At 36.8% G+C, this 20,476-nt stretch overlaps 1 protein-coding gene across 5 annotated transcripts in view; it reads left to right on the top strand.

Moving 5' to 3' along the window:
* STAU2 (staufen double-stranded RNA binding protein 2) overlaps nucleotides 1-20,476 on the top strand; it is a 334,517-nt gene that overhangs the window by 146,799 nt on the left and 167,242 nt on the right. For all 5 annotated transcript variants that reach the window (XM_025393312.1, XM_025393315.1, XM_025393316.1 and 2 more), the window contains one exon: nucleotides 7,771-7,902. In XM_025393312.1, the coding sequence (XP_025249097.1) occupies nucleotides 7,771-7,902 (132 nt within the window). The remainder of the gene's footprint in view (nucleotides 1-7,770; nucleotides 7,903-20,476) is intronic.

Below are 20,476 nucleotides of genomic sequence, written 5' to 3'. Positions count from 1 at the left end.
GATTTAGAAATCCCCAAGATGGAATAGACATATGGGTGAAAGGCAAACTAGGACTTAATAGCAGAAAGTAAAACTGTTTCCAGTTAAAGCATTCATTCTATCCAGGCCCACCTACCAACTTGGTGGAAACATTCAAGTGTCAAGGACATGTTACAATAGACAACCTAAGTTTTCAAGGGACTCTGAGTTCATACAGGTTATTTACCATGGAGTTTATCATTTAATGTGTATCTCTAAACTTTTTGTATTACATTTTGTAGCCGGAGTCTATTAACTACTGGGAATTGGAGACACATGGAATTAGAAACAAAATTTAGAAGGATAGATGTAGTAGATGGATCAGGGCCAAAATCCTGAGCTTGTGGGCTGTCAGGAAAGTTAGAAAAAGAGAGTAAGCAGGCTAGCTAACCATGGTGGGGGCTGAGGCACTCAGAATTGCTGAGATCTGACTGCTGCATTGTGTAGCCAAGAAAATTGAGGAATGGCTTCTAGTGTATTGGCAGATGGGCTAGAAATGAGGTAGAATGCCTAAAATGCTCTCCTTTTCAACGCCTACCTATTTGTCTTCATTTGCCAGCTCAAACTCCAGTCTTAAGAAATTTTTCTTTTACTTTTTTATTACAATTTCAAACATATCCAAAAGTGGGGAGAGAATAGTAATGGACCATTAATATGCCCATCACTCAAACACCACAGTTACTAAGATTTTTGCCTCACTTGATTTAGCTATTAATTTTTCTCTTCTTCCTCTGTTTCTTCCTTTCTCTCTTCTTTTCCTGAAGTATTTCAAAGATAATTTCTAACTACGTGTCATTTCAGCCTTGCAGATTCAGTGTATATTTCTAAGAAATATGAAAGCTTTTCTTACATTAGACATGATTCATTAGAATCATCTAATACCCAGTCTATATTTAAATTATTATTTTCCCCAAGCTGTTTTTAATTTTTTGTTTTATTTTTTGGTGGGGCAACAGGGTCTTGTTCTGTCAGCCAGGCTGGAGTACAGTGGCATGATCATGTCTCACTGCAGCCTTGATTTCCTGGGCCCAAGAGATCCTGCCTTTTCAGCCTCCTGAGTAGGTCAGGATTACAGGCATACACCACCATGACCAGCTAATTAAATGTTGTTGTTGTTTTATTGTTGCTGTTTATAGAGACAGGGTTTTACTATGTAGCCCAGGCTAGTGTTGAACTTCTGGCTTCAAGTGATCCTCCTGCTTCAGCCTCTCAAAGTGTTAGGATTACAGGCATGAGCCACTGTGCTTAGTCCCAAACTGTTTTTTAAATAATTGGTTAATCAGAGACTTTTTAGTCAAATCCAAGGATCTCACATTTTATGTAACTTAGATAAAATAAAAAATATTAAGTGCTGACCATGTGGTAGACATTTTGGCACTCAAATACAGTATCTCATACTGACTAACTTTCAGTGTATGGCTAAGTTGTGCCTTCCCTCCCAATTTATAATCTCCGTATTTCTTTATCTTTCAGTACCCAATACAGTGGTTCGTAAATAGTAGGACCTTAATAAACATTTGATAGATATTTGCTGCCTGCCTTCCTGCCTGTATGGCTTTTGTTGGAGATGTAAACTTATAATGTAGTCATAGATAAGTCACTCCTGGGAACCCAGATATCCAAAAAGAGGGGAATTCTCTGGTTAGTAATCACATTATTGTCAAGATGTTATTAGGATCCAGCACATGATTGTTTTGTTATTTTCACTGGTAAAATATGTTCACTATTTTTTTCCTTAACGTTCTTAGCTTTGAAGAATTCTGGAACATAGACTTTGAATGCCAAAGCTTGAAGAAAAAAGTCTCTTGAATTTTAGACATGTATTGGGAATATAAACTGGCTTTGGCTTTATTAAACAAATCCTTTTCTACAGAGTGTATTGAGTACCCCTTCTGAAAGAGGAATTTAGCATATCTTAGGCCAGCTTCCATTTTATGGGTATTCATAAACATTCTAGTCAAATGGGGACATTTGGCTGTGCTTTTAAATGTTTTCGCACTGAATTCATATTGTTTTTTCCCCTTCTGGAAGCCCCAGTGGATTCATTACAGTATTGCAGCAATTTTATCAAAGTAATGGCTTTTGTATAAACTACTTAGGCAGTGTTATCATTTGTTATAATTGAATATGGAAGCAAAATACCTAGAGATGAGATGCTCATTTTTATCTATTACCAAAGAAAAACTGTATATTTTAGAATGGATGCTGTTACTTATGTTGATTACTAGATAAAGAAAACCTCCGATGACATTATTTGGGTATTTTATTCCAAAGCAGATTTCTTAAAGCTTTTCATTTTTTTGGTGAGGAGTATTTTAATCTTTCAAACAGAAAATAATGATAACCAAGTTGCATATCAGCACACTGTGTTATTATGTGATACTAACTTTTCAGCCTGTGATTAAGATCACCAGGTTGTTAAAAAATAAATAAAAATTAAGTTTTTGGTAAATTCTATTTCAGAACTTTTCAGTTTCTTAGGTTTTTGAGGATTTGATTCATGTGAATGAACTGTTAAATTTAAAGACAAAGATTTGGCAGTCTTAAATTTACTGCATGGTAAAATAATTGAGCTTCTTTACAGATAGAAATTCACATTTAAATGTAGAGACCATATTTACAATAGTTATAAAATTTGTGACCTCTCAAGGAAGATGACTTGTGAAATTTATATATTTACTTAACTTTTATAATAAAGTGATGTTTTGAGTGACCATTGTGTTTATTAGCAGAGAATGAAAGTCCTTTGGCAATGTGGTCTTTCTGTGTTAACAAATTACTCTGGGATAACTGCTTACAAACTATTCAACCATGAGATTATTAAAATTTGCATGAGGCAAGGGCTGGGTGAATGGGTAGATGAATCTGGGAAGCACTTGTTTTAGAATAAGTAAGTGCTGAAGGTATCAGAATAGGCCAGATGGAAATCTAGCAGATAGAGAGACAAGGTGAATACAGGGATGGGAACAGCATTAAAGCTGACAAGTCCAAGACCAGGCCTCAGAGCAGTAGAGGAAGCTTCTGACGTAACTGACCAAATCTTTTCACTAAGAAGGATTCCAGCAATAACATAGGGACTGATGAAGCTGGGGGAACAAACCAAGCATCGGAAAAGATAACAGGTAGCAGAGGTAACTCTAGCCAGGGGTTTGAGTAGATTATCCTTAGGGCCTGCCATGTTGAGGCAGACACTGTTATAGCAGGTGGTGTGTATTCATCTAGCTGTAAGTACCTGGTCTCACTATACTAGATTTGTCCTTCTCAGCGTGAAGTCCAAAGACTACTTCTGATTTGTCACGATATGGTGGTTTCCAGTTTCAGAAGAAAAGGCAATGAAATATTTAAAAAATATTTCACAGGTTTAAACTATACAATTTGTGATAGTTGTTACAGAAATTCTGTAAGGAATATATTTTCAGTGTTTCATGTGCTATATGAACTGTCATTTAGTTTGTCTTTACTGAAACTCTGTTAAAAGAGAGTACAGCTCCTTTCTTATATCGTTTGCACATTGTTTATGTTTAAGTTTGTATTTCGTTACCATTTTGTTGTATATTCTCCCAGTTCCTTAAAATTGGGTGGTTCACTTAAACTTAAAAGTAGTGTTGGAAATAATAACACAAAAACTGTAAATAAGGAGGTAAGAATAAGTGATGAACAGTACTCAAGTGTGGATACCAAATGGGAATTTGTATGTTCTGGGACAGATGAAACAGCCAGTGTTATGATCTTACACAAGAGACAAAAAAGAAAAGTATGGTTAGGAGTATCATGCTATTTAGCTGAAAACTGAATTTTGTTGTCATTGTGAAATATATTAAAGTGGCATGAAGCTATTATTGAAACTTTCTAATTTTTTTTAAACAAAATGATAACTGATAAAACAATTCAACTTTTCAGATATGGATTGCCCATTCACTTTTCTTGCTCATTTTTCTGCTAGTTTTTTAAAAACACTGATATATGGGAACCTCCTATATATTCTGGATGTGAGCCCTCTGTAGTTATATGGCATTTTAAATACCTTCCCTTGTATTGTGACTTTCCTTTCTAAATAGTGCTTTTAGAAGAACAAGAGTAATTTTTAATGCAGTCAAATTTAAATTTTTCCTTATATTAACTTTATAGTAAGTCTAGATATCCAGACAAATAAGTGTCCCTCACCTTGTTCTTCCTCAAAAGGATTTTGGCTGTTCTTAGCACTTCACATTTCCATGTAAATTTTGGAATCATCTTGTTCAAGTATTATAAAAAGATGTATGGAATTTTTATTGAGTTTTCATTGAGTTCGATTAATTGAGTTTAGGTCAATTTGAAGAGAACTGATGATATTACATTAGTATTGTCTTCAATCCATGAACATGGCATTTTGCTCTATTTATTAGGTGTTTCTTAAAGTTTCTCAATAAGGCTTTGTTTTCTATGTAGAAGATTTGCACATCCTAGGTATTTGATTTTCATTTAATGTAAATGGTATCTTTTTAATATTTTTCATCTACTACTTGAATGTTGATGGAATGGAGAAATGCAGTTCTCTTTTTCATACTGAGCTGGTTACAATCTAATTGATTCTTGTAATTCATCTATGGAGTTTCTTAGCTTCTTTATATGTGAAATCACATCTATAAATAATGAGTTCTTTTCCCTCCTGATCCTTTTTTTACTTTTTCTTGCCTTATTTCTCTGTCTAGGATTTGTGTAAACTTTTAAACAGTAGCAATAATAGGGAACATCCTCGTCTTGTTTCTAATTTGTTTCTTTCAACATTAAGTACAGTGTTTCCTGAGGTTTGCTGTAGGTGTTTTATAAAATGCCCTTTATCATATTAAAAAAGTTTTCTTTTCCTAGTTTGCTAATAGTTTTCATTATGAATGAATGTCAATTTCTAGTTTGAATTTCAAATGTTAAACCAAACTTGCATTCCTGCAATAAACCTAACTTTGTCATGAATCTTTTTCTTTTTGTATATTGCTTTATTCATTATACTGTTTAAAACTTTTGCATCTATGTTCATGAGTGAAACTGTTTAAATTTTCTTTCTTGTACTGTTCTTGTTGGGATTTGGAATCAAAATGGTAGCTCATAAAATAATTGGGGACTGATTTCTCATTTTCTGTTTTATGGATGAATTTGGATGAAAAGAAGAGCGTAATTCTTCCTTAAATATTGAGTAGAACTTTGTGGAGAAGATCTCCAGAGTTTTCTTTTTACAAAGATTTTTTATTATGGTTTTTATTTCATTAGTAGTTTTAGTCGTATTCTTTAGGCTTATTCTGTGGCAATTTGGTAATTTGTATTGTCTAAGAATTTTTCCATTGTATCTAAATATGTTTTTTAAATTTAGCATAAAATTGTTCTCTGTATTCCTTTTTTTTTTTTTTTTTTTTTTTTGTGAGACAGAGTCTCACTGTGTCGCTCAGGCTGGAGTGCAGTGGCATGATCTTGGCTCACTGCAACTTCTTTCTCCTGGGTCCAGGCAATTCTCCTGCATCAGCCTTCCAAGTAACTGGGATTACAGGCACCTGCCATCATGCCTGGCTAATTTTTGTATTTTTAGTATAAGACAGGATTTCACCATGTTGGCCAACCTGGCCTTGAACTCCTGACCTCAAGTAATCCACCTGCCTTGGCCTCCCAAAGTGCCGAGATTACGGGTAGTGAGCTACTCCGCCCGGCCTCAGTAATCCTTATTATTTTGTAATGCTACAGAAGCGATGGTAATCTCCCTTTTTAATTATTTCATTTCTTATTTGTGCCTTCTCCTCTTCTTTTCTTTTTAAAAAATACCCATCTCAGAGAAGAACTCATATTTTTTTTCTTGACCAGTCTTACTTTTGATTTATCATTTTATTAGTCTTATTAGGGAACCAACTTTTGGCTTTTCTAACTTTATTGTACTTTGTTTTGTATTTCCTTACCTTTTGCTTTTTATTCTGGTTTCTCTGGGTTTGTTTTGCTGATATGTTTGTGACTTCTTGAGGTGGATGTTTAGCTCGTTACTTTGTTCCTCTCCTGTAAGCTGTTACGGTTATGCATTTTCTTCTAGACCTTCCTTTTGCTGTGTCCTTCAAGTTTTGGTATATTTCCGTGGATTATTTAAAATATTTTCTAGTTTTCACTGGAATTTCTTCTTTTGCCCATTGTAATTTGGAATTACATTGTTTATAAAATTTTTAATTTTTAATTTTAATTTTTTTAGAGATGTGGTCTTGCTCTGTTGCCCAGGGTGCAGTGCAGTGGTATGATCACAGTTCACTGCAGCCCTGAACTCCTGGGCTCAAGCAATCTTCCCACCTCAGCCTCCCAAGTAGCTGGGACTACAGCCATCTTGCCTAAATAATTAAATTTTTTTTTGTAAAGATGGGGTGTCACTACATTGCCCAGGCTGGTCTCAAACTCTTGGCCTCAAACAATCCTCCTACTGTTGGAATTATAGGTATAAGCCACCACACCTGACCAGAATTACATTGTTTAATTTCCAAAGTTGTGAATAACTATTTAACTACTTCTTCAATCACTTACTGAGACCATTGTGTAAAAAGAAATTCAACTATAGTTGTGTATTTTCTATTTCTTCTTGTAATTCTATTCTTTTTGGCTATCTACTTTACTTTTTATAGTTGTATGGTTGTAAATACATGTATAAATTGCTCACAGAAGATAACTGTAGAATAGTTCTAATGATAAAAATCTTTTTTTATTGAGCAATTATGATGGATTAAACGCTGTGGTTTACACACATTATCTTGTTTACTTTTCAAAGCAACACTGTGCCGAAGTTGGTATTACCTGTGCTTTACTGATGAAAAACCTGAGGCTTAGAGATATTAAATAATTTGTCCCAGTTCATACAGCTAGGAAATAATAGAGTTGAGTTTCATATCCCAATCTGACTTGGAAGCCTTTGCTTTTTTGTTTTGTTTTGTTTTGTTTTTTAAAGACGGAGTATCACTCTGTGGCCCCAGGCTGGAATGCAGTGGTACAATTGTGGCTCACTGCAACCTCCACTTACCAGGTTCAAGCGATTCTCCTGCCTCAGCCTCCTGAGTAGCTGGGACTACAGGTGCGTGCCATCACACCTGGCTAATTTTTGTAAGTTTAGTAGAGATGCGGTTTCACCATATTGGCCAGGCTGATCTTGAACTCCTGACCTTGTGATCCGCCTGCCTTGGCCTCCCAAAGGGGAATTACAGGTGTGAGCCACTGTGCCCAGCCAGAAGCCTTTGTTTTTAATCATAATGTTGTAGCAACACTTGTGTATTAATTCTCTTCAGGAACTATTTAATGTAAATCTTTGTAAACTTGAATGTTTACATAAATGTTGCAATTTGAACATTATTTTAAATGGCACCAATATGAATTTCAGCCTTTTCAGTTTATCAGTTGAAATATAAGAATGCTGAAATGTAGTCATAACCAACACGAATGCTGTTAAAATGTAAATTTTATTTTTCTGCTTATATAAATAATATAAATTTAGTGTTTTAAAAAACAAATAGCATATAAATGTATATGGAAGTAAAAATTCTATAAAATTCTACCATCATGAGATAATCCTCCATTGATATTTTAAGGACCATTTTTTCATATTTTTTTCATATACATATAAGATTACATAAATGTTATGTTGCTGTTTTTATTTTGGACTGAACTTTATATTTTCAAATGCTAGAGAGTAGAATTGCTTTATGATGTAAGGACTTCCTGTTTACCAAAACAATTATCATTAATTTATTTCTTTAATCTTATCAGGTGAAGGTAGGCAATGAAGTTGCTACAGGAACAGGACCTAATAAAAAGATAGCCAAAAAAAATGCTGCAGAAGCAATGCTATTACAGCTTGGTTATAAAGCATCCACTAATCTTCAGGATCAACTTGAGAAGGTAAGAGTTAAGTTTACATCTGTGTATCCTATCTGTCATAATATCAAAGTCATTAATAAATTTTGATCTTAACTGGTATTAAAGTAGATGTCAATTTTAACTTTTCTGAGGCAATACAAAGATAGATGATCCAAGCACAAAATAACATATACTTACGGAGTAAGATGAGATATTAATGAGTATTTGTAATCTTACGATTAGAAAATGCAAAAAGTTTGTCGTGTGGTTGTACATATTTTATGTAATACCAATGTAACATTTTTAACTTGTTGACTGGTTGTTTTTGCCGTATAGATACAGTCTTAATTTGTGTCTTTTGAGAACACAGGTTGTTAGCCTTTATTTTTGGAATACAGCTGAAAACACTGGAAATAAAAATTCTGACTTACCCCTTTAGGGCAGGAACTATATTGGACAGACACTCTATAAACTAATTTTTCTATTTACTTTAAATTTAAAGGTGAACTCATAGGGTGTTTATTTTCTGCCAAGACCTGTGTTCATGGTCCCCTGTTTTTTCTGCAGCAGTTAATGACATCATTAACACCTACATCTGTTACAAGGGAAGCAGAGAACCCTGAATTCAGAACTTGGCATATAACTTGGCAGAAATTGGCTTATTTCCATTTTGTATTAAGTATCATTTTGTTATCTGTAGATTTGTAGACATTATTTCTATCAAACATTTTATTTATGTGAACATTCAAAAAACAGGCTTACTAATTACTTTTATCAAAAGTAACATGCTTTAGACCAGCATCTTCTCACACAAGAATTCTGTTTCAAAGATATTTTTAGTTTCTACAGGAACACATTTTAAAAGTTGAGAGTTAGAAACAAAAATATATAAAGACACTTTGATGTACTTTTTTGTTTTCTAGGCAATTCTTTTGAATGATTTAAAAAAATCTTTGTGTGGTATTGCTAGAGATTTCAATTCTGTTTTTATAACCTGGCTAGTCAACACTTTTTCTTCTTTTAAAAGTATTTGTAACATGAAACCTAACATGTGTTCCAGTTTCTGTAGTCCTTATATTGTATATTTGTTGTTTTAACTTAACACATTTATATTGACTTAAAACTGGTGAGTGATCTATAAAAATATGTCAAAATAAATCTCCTCACAGACATGTATTTGTAAATTAAATGAAAGTAGAACAAAAATCCAGCATTAATTAATTAATTTCATTAATTTGAAAAACATTTTTTGTATAACCATTGTGTAATTCAGTGTTCTCCAAAGAAACAGAACCATCAGCATGTGTGTGTGTGTGTGTGTGTGTATGTGTGTGTGTGTCTGTGTATATATATTAAGGAATTGGCCCATGTGATTGTGGAGGCTTTGCTAGTATAAAATCTGATGGGACAGGCTGACAGGATGGAGAATCAGGAAAGAGTTGAAACTTCAGTCCAAAAACAGTCTACTGGAGAATTCCTTCTTGCCCTGGGAGGTCAGCTTTTTGTTCTGTTCAGGCCTTCAGCTGATTAGATGAGGACTGCCCACATTGTGGAGCATGATCTGCTTTACTCAGAGTTCACCACTTTAAATGTAAATCTTACCCAAAAACACTCTTGCAGAAACACCCAGAATAATGTTTGACCAAGTATCTGGGCACTGTGGCCCAGACAAGTTGACATACAAAATTAATCATCACACTCACTAAATGCTAGACACTTAAAAATGACTGATTTTAATAAGATGACTGAAACTTGGTCTCTGCACTCAAGGAGGTGATCTTTCTTTAAGTGCAGGGAGTGAGGAATTTTAACCGTATAACAAAACTATAGTATCCCAGAACCTAGAGAGCATGAGGATGAACCTGGAAAGTCAGGAAAAGAAGCTGAGGTCACTGTTACTATGCCAAGTAGAAAGTTTGAAGAAATGCTCATTTAAGATTTGAACATGAATGTGAATTGATCTGGTTTGCATTCTTCAAAAGATACTTCTGTTAAGTAATGTGGAGCATGGATTTGAGCAGAGCGAAACCAGACAGGAATGCCAGTCAGGAGGCAGCCAGAGTTGTTTAGGTAAGAGATATTGAGGGTCTGAACTGAGACAGTGAAGGTAGAGAGGAGGAAGGGAAAGACTCCAGAGATATTTCAGAAATGTAATGGGTAAGATTTGAATAGCAGATAAGATGCATTCAAGATACAGGAAAAAAGAGGAGGAAAGACTACCTGCAAAAAGGAACAGAGAATGACTACTACGTCAGATGCTGCAGAGAGATCAAATAAGAGAAGGACTGAATATATTGATTTATCAATAAGATGACTTTTGATGAGTGTGGCAAAAGCAGTTTTTAAAACCAGCTAGAACAGGATTTTTTTGTTTGTTTTTTTGAGACAGAATCTAGCTCTGTCGTCCAGGCTGGAGTGCAGTGGTGCGATCTTGGCTCACTGCAACCTCCACCTCCCAGGTTCAAGCGATTCTTTCTCCTCCGCCTCCCGAGTAGCTGGTATTATAGGTGTGTACCACCATACCTGGCTGATTTTTTGTATTTTTAGTAAAGAAGCGGTTTCACCATGTTGGCCGGGCTGGCTCTCCTGACCTCAAATGATCTGCTTGCCTTGGCTTCCCAAGGTGCTGGGATTACAGGCGTGAGCCACTGCACCTGGTTGGTATTTCTTAATTATTTGGTAGAAGTTACCAGTGAAGGCTTTTGGGTTTAGAATTTTCTCAGTGGAAAAGTTTTTTAACTACAAACTCAGATTTTAAAAATAAATAGGGTTACTTAGGTTACCTACTTCTGCTTGATTGAACTTTGGTAGTTTTTGTCTTTCAAAGAATTAGTTTATTTCTTCTAAGTTGTTGAATTTACTAGTATAAAATTGTTTATAACGTTCCCTTTTTCTTTTAATCGTGGAAGAATCTGTAACATTCCCTTACTCTTTTAGTAGTGGCAGAATCTGTAATGATACTCACTTTCATTTCTGATATTGATTATTTCTTTTCTCTTTTTCTTCTGTTCAGTTTAGCTAGGGGTTTTATAAAATTTTAAATCTTTTCAAACAATTAGGTTTTAGTTGCATTGATTTTTCTCTGTTTTTCTATTTTCAGTTTTTTTGATTTCTGCTCTTTATTTTATCCTTCACTGGTTTTTGTTTTTATTTTTTTGTTCATTTCTAATTTTGTAAGGTAGAAGTTTAGGCTATATATCTGAGAACTTTCCTTTTTCTAATATAGGCATTTAATGCTGTGAATTTTTCTTTAAGCACTGATGTAGCTCTGTCCTACACATTTTGACAAGTTAGGTTTTTTCTTCTCTTTTTGTTTTTTTAACATCTGGGATACACACTCTATGGGTTTTTACTTTCATTCAACTCAAAATATGTTCTGATTTCCCTCTTGATTTCTTCTTTCAGGCCCTGTATCTGTTATGATTACTTCTTTTGTTCAGTGTTAAAGTCTCCAAGTATAAGTTTGGATTTTCCTACTTCTGCTTCTTTCAGTTTTATTAGTTTTTGTTTTATGCATTTTGAAACTTTGTTGTTATATACATGTACAATTAGTGTTGCTGTGTCTTTTTGATGACCACTTTTATTGGATGTTTCCTTTTATTCCTTGTTCTGAAATCTGTTTTGTTTGATATTAATATAGCTACTCCAGTTTTATTTTGACTGGTGTTTGCATGGGATCTTTTTTTCCTGTGTTTTACTTTTAGCCTATCTTTACATTGATTTCTTTTAGAAAGCATATAATTGGGTCTTGTTCTTTAAAATTTAATTTGACAAACTTTGCCCTTTAGTTATGGTGATTAGACCTTTTGTACTTACTGAAGTTATTGAGTTGTTATATTTAAACACACCATTTTATTAGTTGCCTTTATTTTTCCCTACTTACTCTGTTTACTTTTTTTCTTCTTTGACCTCTGTTGTGGTCACATATGTTACTTCTCTAAGTTTCTCTGACCTCCTATTGTGGCTATACATGTTAGTTTTCTATATTTTTTAAACCCTACAACTCATTGTTACTAATTTTGCTTTATAAATAGTCAGTTATCTTCTTAAGTGATTAAAATCAACAGAAAATGCCTTTTATATTTACTCACATTTTGATTATTCTCAATATCCTTCATTTATTTGTGTAAATTCAGATTTCTTTCTGGTATTATACCCCTTCCTTGCTTGAAAGCTTCCTTTGATATTACTTATTTTAGCAGATCTGTAGGCAGTGCATTCTCTCAGCTTTTGTTTGTGAAAAAAGTCTTTATTTCACTTTCTTTTTTTTCTTTATAGGTTTTATTATACACAGAGTGGGGTGGGGGCTCAGACTTTCTTGGCAGCTGCTTTCCTCATGGCAGTCAGGATACTGCCTCAGCTCCTCTTGCTTCCTGTTGGTGCATATGTGTGTTTTCATCCTTTTCTTAATGAACTTGAGGGCCCGCTTGTCCTTGGAGACTTTGAGCAGCTTCATGACATGCCACTTCTACGGAGGAAGCCACACACCTCCCAGATGATGTCTTACACAAACTTTGTGTGCTTGGTGAGGTGTCCAGAGTGGCAGCCCTGCCTCAGCTTGCTTATATTCTTGTTCACCATGGGCCCTGGTTGAGGCCCATGGCCATGTGGTAATGCAGAACTATGGCTGCTGCTCTTCAGTGACTGCTGTAGCAGAAAATTTCACTTTTTTTATTCGTTTTTAAGCCTCCAATGAATCACCTTCATTTTTGAAAGTTGTTTTTTTCTGGATATAGAATTCTGGGTTTCCTGTTTCTTCTAGTACTTTAAAGATCTTGCTCCACTGTCTCTTGATAGGCATAATTTTCAATGTAAAGTCTATTGTAATTCTTACTTGTTCTTGTTGATGTATTTTTTTTTCCTTTCTCAGCCTTCAATATATTTCTTTTCTTTATTTTCCAGCAATTTGGCTGTGATGTATCTAAGTTTATCTTCTCTGCCCCTGTACTCTTTCCCCACCCTTCTTCCTCCCTTCTTTCTATTTTTCTTCCTTCTCCTTCTCTTCCACCTTTTCTTCTTTTCCTTCTTATCCTCTTCCTTCCTTCTTCTCATTTTTTCTCTCATTTTTTTCTCCTCCTCCTACTTCCTTCTCCCCCTACTTCCTTCTCCTCTTTCTTTTTTTAAATTTTATTTTGTATTATACTTTAAGTTCTTGTGTACAGGTGCACAACGTGCAAGTTTGTTACATATGTATACATGTGCCATGTTGGTGTGCTGCACCCATTAACTCAGCATTTACATTAGGTATATCTCCTAAAGCTATCCTTCCCTCCTCCCCCCTCCCCACTATAGGACCCAGTGTGTGATGTTCCCCTTCCTGTGTCCAAGTGATCTCATTGTTCAATTCCCAACTATGAGTGAGAACATGCGGTGTTTGGTGTTCTGTTCTTGCGATAGTTTGCTGAGAATGATAGTTTCCAGCTGCATCCATGTCCCTACAAAGGACACGAACTCATCCTTTTTTATGGATGCATAGTATTCCATGGTGTATATGTGCCACATTTTCTTAATCCAGTCTGTCACTGATGGACATTTCGGTTGATTCCACGTCTTTGCTATTGTGAATAGTGCTGCAATAAATATATGTGTGCACGTGTCTTTATAGTAGCATGATTTATAATCCTTTAGGTATATACCCAGTAATGGGATGGCTGGGTCAAATGGTATTTCTAGTTCTGGATTCTTGAGGAATCGCCACACTGTTTTCCACAGTGGTTGAACTAGTTTACAGTCCCACCAACAGTGTAAAAGTGTTCCTATTTCTCCACATCCTCTCCAGCACCTGTTGTTTCCTGACTTTTTAATGATTGCCATTCTAACTAGTATGAGATGGTATCTCATTGTGGTTTTGATTTGCATTGCTCTGATGGCCAGTGATGATGAGCATTTTTTTGTGTGTCTGTTGGCTGTATGAATGTCATCTTTTGAGAAGTGTCTGTTCATTCATATCCTTTGCCCACTTTTTGATGGGGTTGTTTTTTTCTTGTAAATTGGATTGACTTCTTTATAGGTTCTGGGTATTTGTCAGATGAGTAGATTGCAAAAATTTTCTCCCATTCTGTAGGTTACCTGTTCACTCTGATAGTAGTTTCTTTTGCTGTGCAGAAGCTCTTTAGTTTAATTAGATCCCATTTGTCAATTTTGGGTTTTGTTGCCATTGCTTTTGGTGTTTTAGACATGAAGTCCTTGCCCATGCCTATGTCCTGAATGGTATTACCTAGGTTTTCTTCTAGGGTTTTTATGGTTTTAGGTCTAACATTTAAGTCTCTAATCCATCTTGAATTAATTTTCGTATAAGGAGTAAGGAAAGGATCCAGTTTCAGCTTTCTACTCATGACTAGCCAATTTTCCCAGCACCATTTATTAAATAGGGAATCCTTTCCCCATTTCTTGTTTTTGTCAGGTTTGTCAAAGATCAGATGGCTATAGATGTGTGGTATTATTTCTGAGGGCTCTGTTCTGTTCCATTGGTCTATATCTCTGTTTTGGTACCAGGACCATGCTGTTTTGGTTACTGTAGCCTTGTAGTATAATTTGAAGTCAGGTAGTGTGATGCCTCCAGCTTTGTTCTTTTGGCTTAGGATTGTCTTGGCAATGCGGGCTCTTTTCTGGTTCCATATGAACTTTAAAGTAGTTTTTTCCAATTCTGTGAAGAAAGTCATTGGTAGCTTGATGGGGATGGCGTTGAATCTATAAATTACCTTGGGCAGTATGGCCATTTTCACAATATTGATTCTTCCTATCCATGAGCATGGTATGTTCTTCCATTTGTTTGTGTCCTCTTTTATTTCACTGAGCAGTGGTTTGTAGTTCTTGAAGAGGTCCTTTACATCCCTTGTAAGTTAGATTCCTAGGTATTTTATTCTCTTTGAAGCTATTGTGAATGGGAGTTCATTCATGATTTGGCTCTCTGTTTGTCTGTTACTGGTGTATAAGAAGGCTTGTGATTTTTGCACATTTATTTTGTATCCTGAGACTGTGCTGAAGTTTCTTATCAGCTTAAGGAGATTTTTGGCTGAGACAGTGGGGTTTTCTAAGTATACAATCATGTCATCTGCAAACAGGGACATTTTGACTTCTTCTTTTCCTAACTGAATACCCTTTATTTCTTTCTCTTGCCCGATTGCCTTGGCCAGAACTTCCAACACCATGTTGAATAGGAGTGGTGAGAGAGGGCATCCCTGTCTTGTGCCAGTTTTCAAAGGGAATGCTTCCAGTTTTTGCCCATTCAGTATGATATTGGCTGTGGGTTGTCATAAATAGCTCTTATTATTTTGAGATACGTTCCATCAATACCGAATTTATTGAGAGTTTTTAGCATGAAAGGCTGTTGAATTTTGTCAAAGGCCTTTTCTGCATCTATTGAGATAATCATGTGGTTTTTGTCTTTGGTTCTGTTTATATGCTGGATTACGTCTATTGATTTGTGTATGTTGAACCAGCCTTGCATCCCAGGGATGAAGCCCACTTGATCATGGTGGATAAGCTTTTTGATGTGCTGCTGGATTCGCTTTGCCGGTATTTTTTTGAGGATTTTTGCATCGATGTTCATCAGGGATATTGGTCTAAAATTCTCTTTTTTTGTTGTATCTCTGTCAGGCTTTGGTATCAGGATGATGTTGGCCTCATAAAATGAGTTAGGGAGGATTCCCTCTTTTTCTGTTAATTGGAATAGTTTCAGAAGGAATGGTACCAGCTCCTCCTTGTACCTCTGGTAGAATTCGGCTGTGAATCCGTCTGGTCCTGGACTCTTTTTGGTTGGTAGGCTATTAATTATTGCTTCAATTTCAGAGCCTGCTATTGGTCTATTCAGGGATTCAGCTTCTTCCTGGTTTAGTCTTGGGAGAGTGTAAGTGTCCAGGAAATTATCCATTTCTTCTGGATTTTCTAGTTTATTTGCGTAGAGGTGTCTATAGTATTCTCTGATGGTAGTTTGTATTTCTGTGGGGTGGGTGGTGCTATCCCCTTTATCATTTTTATTGCGTCTATTTGATTCTTCTCTCTTTTCCTCCTTATTAGTCTTGCTAGCGGTCTATCAATTTTGTTGATCTTTTCAAAAAACCAACTCCTGGATTCATTGATTTTTTGGAGGGTTTTTTGTGTCTCTATCTCCTTCAGTTCTGCTCTGATCTTAGTTATTTCTTGCCTTCTGCTAGCTTTTGACTGTGTTTGCTCTTGCTTCTCTAGTTCTTTTAATTGTGATGTTAGGGTGTCAATTTTACATCTTTCCTGCTTTCTGTTGTGAGCATTTAGTGCTATAAATTTCCCTCCACACACTGCTTTAAATGTGTCCCAGAGATTCTGGTATGTTGTGTCTTTATTCTCATTGGTTTCAAAGAACATCTTTATTTCTGCCTTCATTTCGTTATGTACCCAGTAGTCATTCAGGAGCAGGTTGTTCCGTTTCCATGTAGTTGAGCGGTTTTGATTGAGTTTCTTAGTCCCGAGTTCTAGTTTGATTTCACTGTGGTCTGAGAGACAGTTTGTTATAATTTCTGTTCTTGTACATTTGCTGAGGAGTGCTTTACTTCCAACTATGTGATCAATTTTGGAATACATGTGATGTGGTGCCGAGAAGAATGTATATTCTGTCGATCTGGGGTGGAGAGTTCTGTAGATGTCTATTAGGTCCGTTTGGTGCAGAGTTGAGTTCAATTCCTGGATATCCTTGTTAACTTTCTGTCTCGTTGATCTGTCTAATGTTGACAGTGGGGTGTTAAAGTCTCCCATTATTAGTTTATGGGAGTCTGAGTCTCTTTGTAAGTCTGTAAGGACTTGCTTTATGAATCTGGGTGCTCCTGTATTGAATGCATAAATACTTAGGATAGTTAGCTCTTCCTGTTGAATTGATCCCTTTACCATTATGTAATGACCTTCTTTGTCTCTTTTGATCTTTGATGGTTTACAGTCTGTTTTATCAGAGACTAGAATTGCAACCCCTGCTTTTTTTTGTTTTCCATTTAATTGGGATCTTCCACCATCTCTTTATTTTGAGTCTATGTATGTCTCTGCATGTGAGATGGGTCTCCTGAATACAGAAAACTGATGGGTCTTGACTCTATCCAATTTGCCAGTCTGTGTCTTTTAATTGGACCATTTAGTCCATTTACATTTAAGGTTAATATCATTATGTGTGAACTTGATCCTGTCATTATGATATTAACTGGTTATTTTGATCGTTAGTTGATGCAGTTTCTTCCTAGCATCGATGGACTTTACATTTCGACATGTTTTTGCAGTGCTGGTACCTGTTGTTCCTTTCCATGTTTAGTGCTTCCTCCAGGATCTCTTGTAGGGCAGGCCTGGTGGTTACAAATCTCTAAGCACTTGCTTGTCTGTAAAGGATTTTGTTTCTCCTTCACTTATGAAACTTAGTTTGTCTGGATATGAAATTCTAGGTTGAAAATTCTTTTCTTTAAGAATATTGAATATTGGCCTCCACTCTCTTTTGGCTTGGAGAGTTTCTGCTGAGAGATCTGCTGTCAGTCTGATGGGCTTCCATTTCTTGGTAACCCGACCTTTCTCTCTGGCAGCCCTTAACATTTTTTCCTTCATTTCAACTTTGGTGAATCTGACAATTATGTGTCTTGGAGTTGCTCTTCTTGAGGAGTATCTTTGTGGCGTTCTCTCTCTTTCCTGAATTTGAATGTTGGCCTGCCTTACTAGGTTGGGGAAATTCTCCTGCATGATATCCTGCAGTGTTTTCCAACTTGATTCCATTTTTCCCATCACTTTCAGGCACACCAATCAGACGTAAATTTTGTCTTTTCTCATAGTCCCATATTTCTTGGAGGCTTTGTTTATTTCTTTTTACTCTTTTTTCTCTAAACTTCTCTTCTCACTTCATTTCATTCATTTGATCTTCAATTGCTGATACTCTTTCTTCCAGTTGATGGAGTTGGTTACTGAAGCTTGTGCGTTTGTTACGTAGTTCTCGTGTTATGGTTTTCATCTCTGTCAGTTCTATTAAGGACTTCTCTACATTGGTTATTCTAGTTAGCCATTCGTCAAATCTTTTTTCAAGGTTTTTAGTTTCTTTGCGCTGGTTACGTAGTTCCTCCTTTAACTCTGAGAAGTTTGATCAACTGAAGCCTTCTTCTCTCAACTCATGAAAGTCATTCTCCGTCCAGCTTTGTTCTGTTGCTGGTGATGAGCTGCGTTCCTTTGGAGGGGGAGATGCACTCTGATTTTTTGAATTTCCAGCTTTTCTGCACTGCTTTTTTCCCATCTTTGTGGTTTTATGTGCCTTTGGTCTTTGATGATGGTGACGTACTGATGGGGTTTTGGTGTGGGTGTCCTTCCTGTTTGTTAGTTTTCCTTCTAACAGTCAGGACCCTCAGCCACAGGTCTGTTGGAGTTCGCTTGAGGTCCACTACAGACCCTGTTTGCCTGGGTATCAGCAGCGGAGGCTGCAGAAGATAGAATATTGCTGAACAGCAAGTGTTGCTGTCTGATTCTTGCTCTGGAAGCTTAGTCTCATGGGTGTACCCAGCTGTGTGAGGTGTGAGGTGTCAGTGTGCAGCTAGTAGGGGATGCCTCCCAGTTAGGCTACTCAGGGGTCAGGGACCCACTTGAGCAGGCAGTCTGTCCGTTCTTAGATCTCAGCCTCCGTGCTGGGAAATCCACTGCTCTCTTCAAAGCTGTCAGACAGGCACATTTACCTCTGCGGAGGTTTCTGCTGCTTTTTGTTTAGCTGTGCCCTGTCCCCAGAGGTAGAGTCTACAAAGGCAGGCAGGCCTCCTTGAGCTGTGGTGGGCTCCAGCCAATTCGAGCTTCCCGGTGGCTTTGTTTACCTACTTAAGCCTCAGGAATGGCAGGCGCCCCTCCCCCAGCCTTGCTGCTGCCTTGCAGTTAGATCGCAGACTGCTGTGCTAGCAATGAGGGAGTCTCAGTGGGCGTGGTACCCTCTGGGCCAGGTGGGGGATATAATCTCCTGGTGTGCCGTTTGCTAAGACCCTTGGTAAAGTGCAGTATTAGTGTAGGAGTTACCCAATTTTCCAGGTGTTGTGTTATCAATTTCCTTTGTCTAGGAAAAGGAATTCCCTTCCCCCTTGCGCTTCCCAAGTGAGGTGATGCCTCGCCCTGCTTCAGCTCTTGCTGGTCGGGCTGCACCTGTGGACCAGTGCCAACTGTCCGACACGCCCTAGTGAGATGAACCCAGTACCTCAGTTGAAAATGCAAAAATCACCTGTCTTCTGTGTCGCTCACGCTGGGAGTTAGAGGCTGGAGCTGTTCCTGTTCGGCCATCTTGGGTGCAGTCTCTCCTCTTTCTTCTATCTCCTGTTTATTCCTTCTCCTCTTCCTCCTTTGCTATTGTTCTTCTTCTCTCTTCTCCCCCTTCCTTCTCCTTTTTCTTCCTCCCCCCTCCTCCTTCGTCTTTCCTTCTCCTTTTCCTTGTCTTCTTTATCCTCCTCCTCTTCCTCTTCCTCCTCCTGCTCCTCCTCCTTCCTTATCCTCATCCTTCTCATCCTCATCCTTATAGGGTTTTCTGAGCATTTTGGATCTGTGATTTGATGTCTTTCAGTTATTTTGGCAAGTTCATAGCTATTATCTTTTAAAATATATTTAATTCCTTGTTTTCTCTCTCTTTTCCTTGGAGTTTCCATTTATACATTCATTAGACCATTGGTATTGTCTTATAGTTCTAGGATTTTTTGTTTCTTTTTTCCCTGCTCTTTTTTCTTTGTTAAACAGTTTGAGTAATTTCTATTGATTTATCTACAAGTTCAACAATATTTCTTCAGCTGTGTGCAGTCTGAATTAATGCATTATTAATAATGATATCAATGTTTTGATCTCTAATATTTTTCCTTAAGATTTCCTTTTGTTTTTGTTCTGTGGTTTCTATTTTTGTGCCGAAATTCCCCATATGCTCATGTATGTTGTCTGCTTTTTCCAGTAGGTCTTTCAACCTATGAATCATAGGTGTTGTAAAATACCTTTCTGAAAGGTCTAGCATCAGGGTCATCCCTGGGCCCTGTTTTGTTGACTTCCTTATGTTTTGGCAGTGGTTTATTTCTTCTTACAGTTTTGGATATCTCATAATTTTTGAATGAGTGTTGGACCTTGTGACAGAAAAATAGTAGAGGCTAAGTCAAATAGTATTTGTTGAGAAATCAGCATTTGTCTTTCTCTCAGACGTTTTGGATGGAGGGTTGCATCAGTCTAGTTACTTACTGAATTCATTTTGGGTTTTGTTATTGCCATAGTCACTATTAACTGCAAATTCCTTCAGTAGTCATATTCTGTTATCTGTGCTTTGTGTAATGTGAGGTTTTGAGAGGGTTTTTTCACAGTTTCTCTGCTCTGCCCTCAGGTTTAGAGGTCTCTTCTTTGCTGTGTCATGGCATGGGGGTTATCTCTCTTTGGGCTCTGTAGTAGACTGCTGTTATTTATTATTTAATCCTGGGATTGTGGTGGGTGTCATAGTTCTTGATTTTTTTGTACAGCTTCATTTTCTGGCAGACTCTGTGAGCCTGGGTCTCAGAGGTGGATCTTTCTGTTTTTGCTCTCTTCTCTGTGGTAACCAAACTTTGTCTTGGATTTGTGGGCACTTTGAGCATGAGAGAGTTTCCTGTACATTTCCCAGCATTTGCAGACCTCTGCTTTATACTGC

This window comes from Theropithecus gelada, chromosome 8, assembly GCF_003255815.1.
Source record: "Theropithecus gelada isolate Dixy chromosome 8, Tgel_1.0, whole genome shotgun sequence".
Classification (NCBI taxonomy): Eukaryota; Metazoa; Chordata; class Mammalia; order Primates; family Cercopithecidae; genus Theropithecus; species Theropithecus gelada.
The sequence above is the reverse complement of the archived record's forward strand: the minus strand, read 5'-3'. Positions and strand labels throughout refer to the sequence as shown.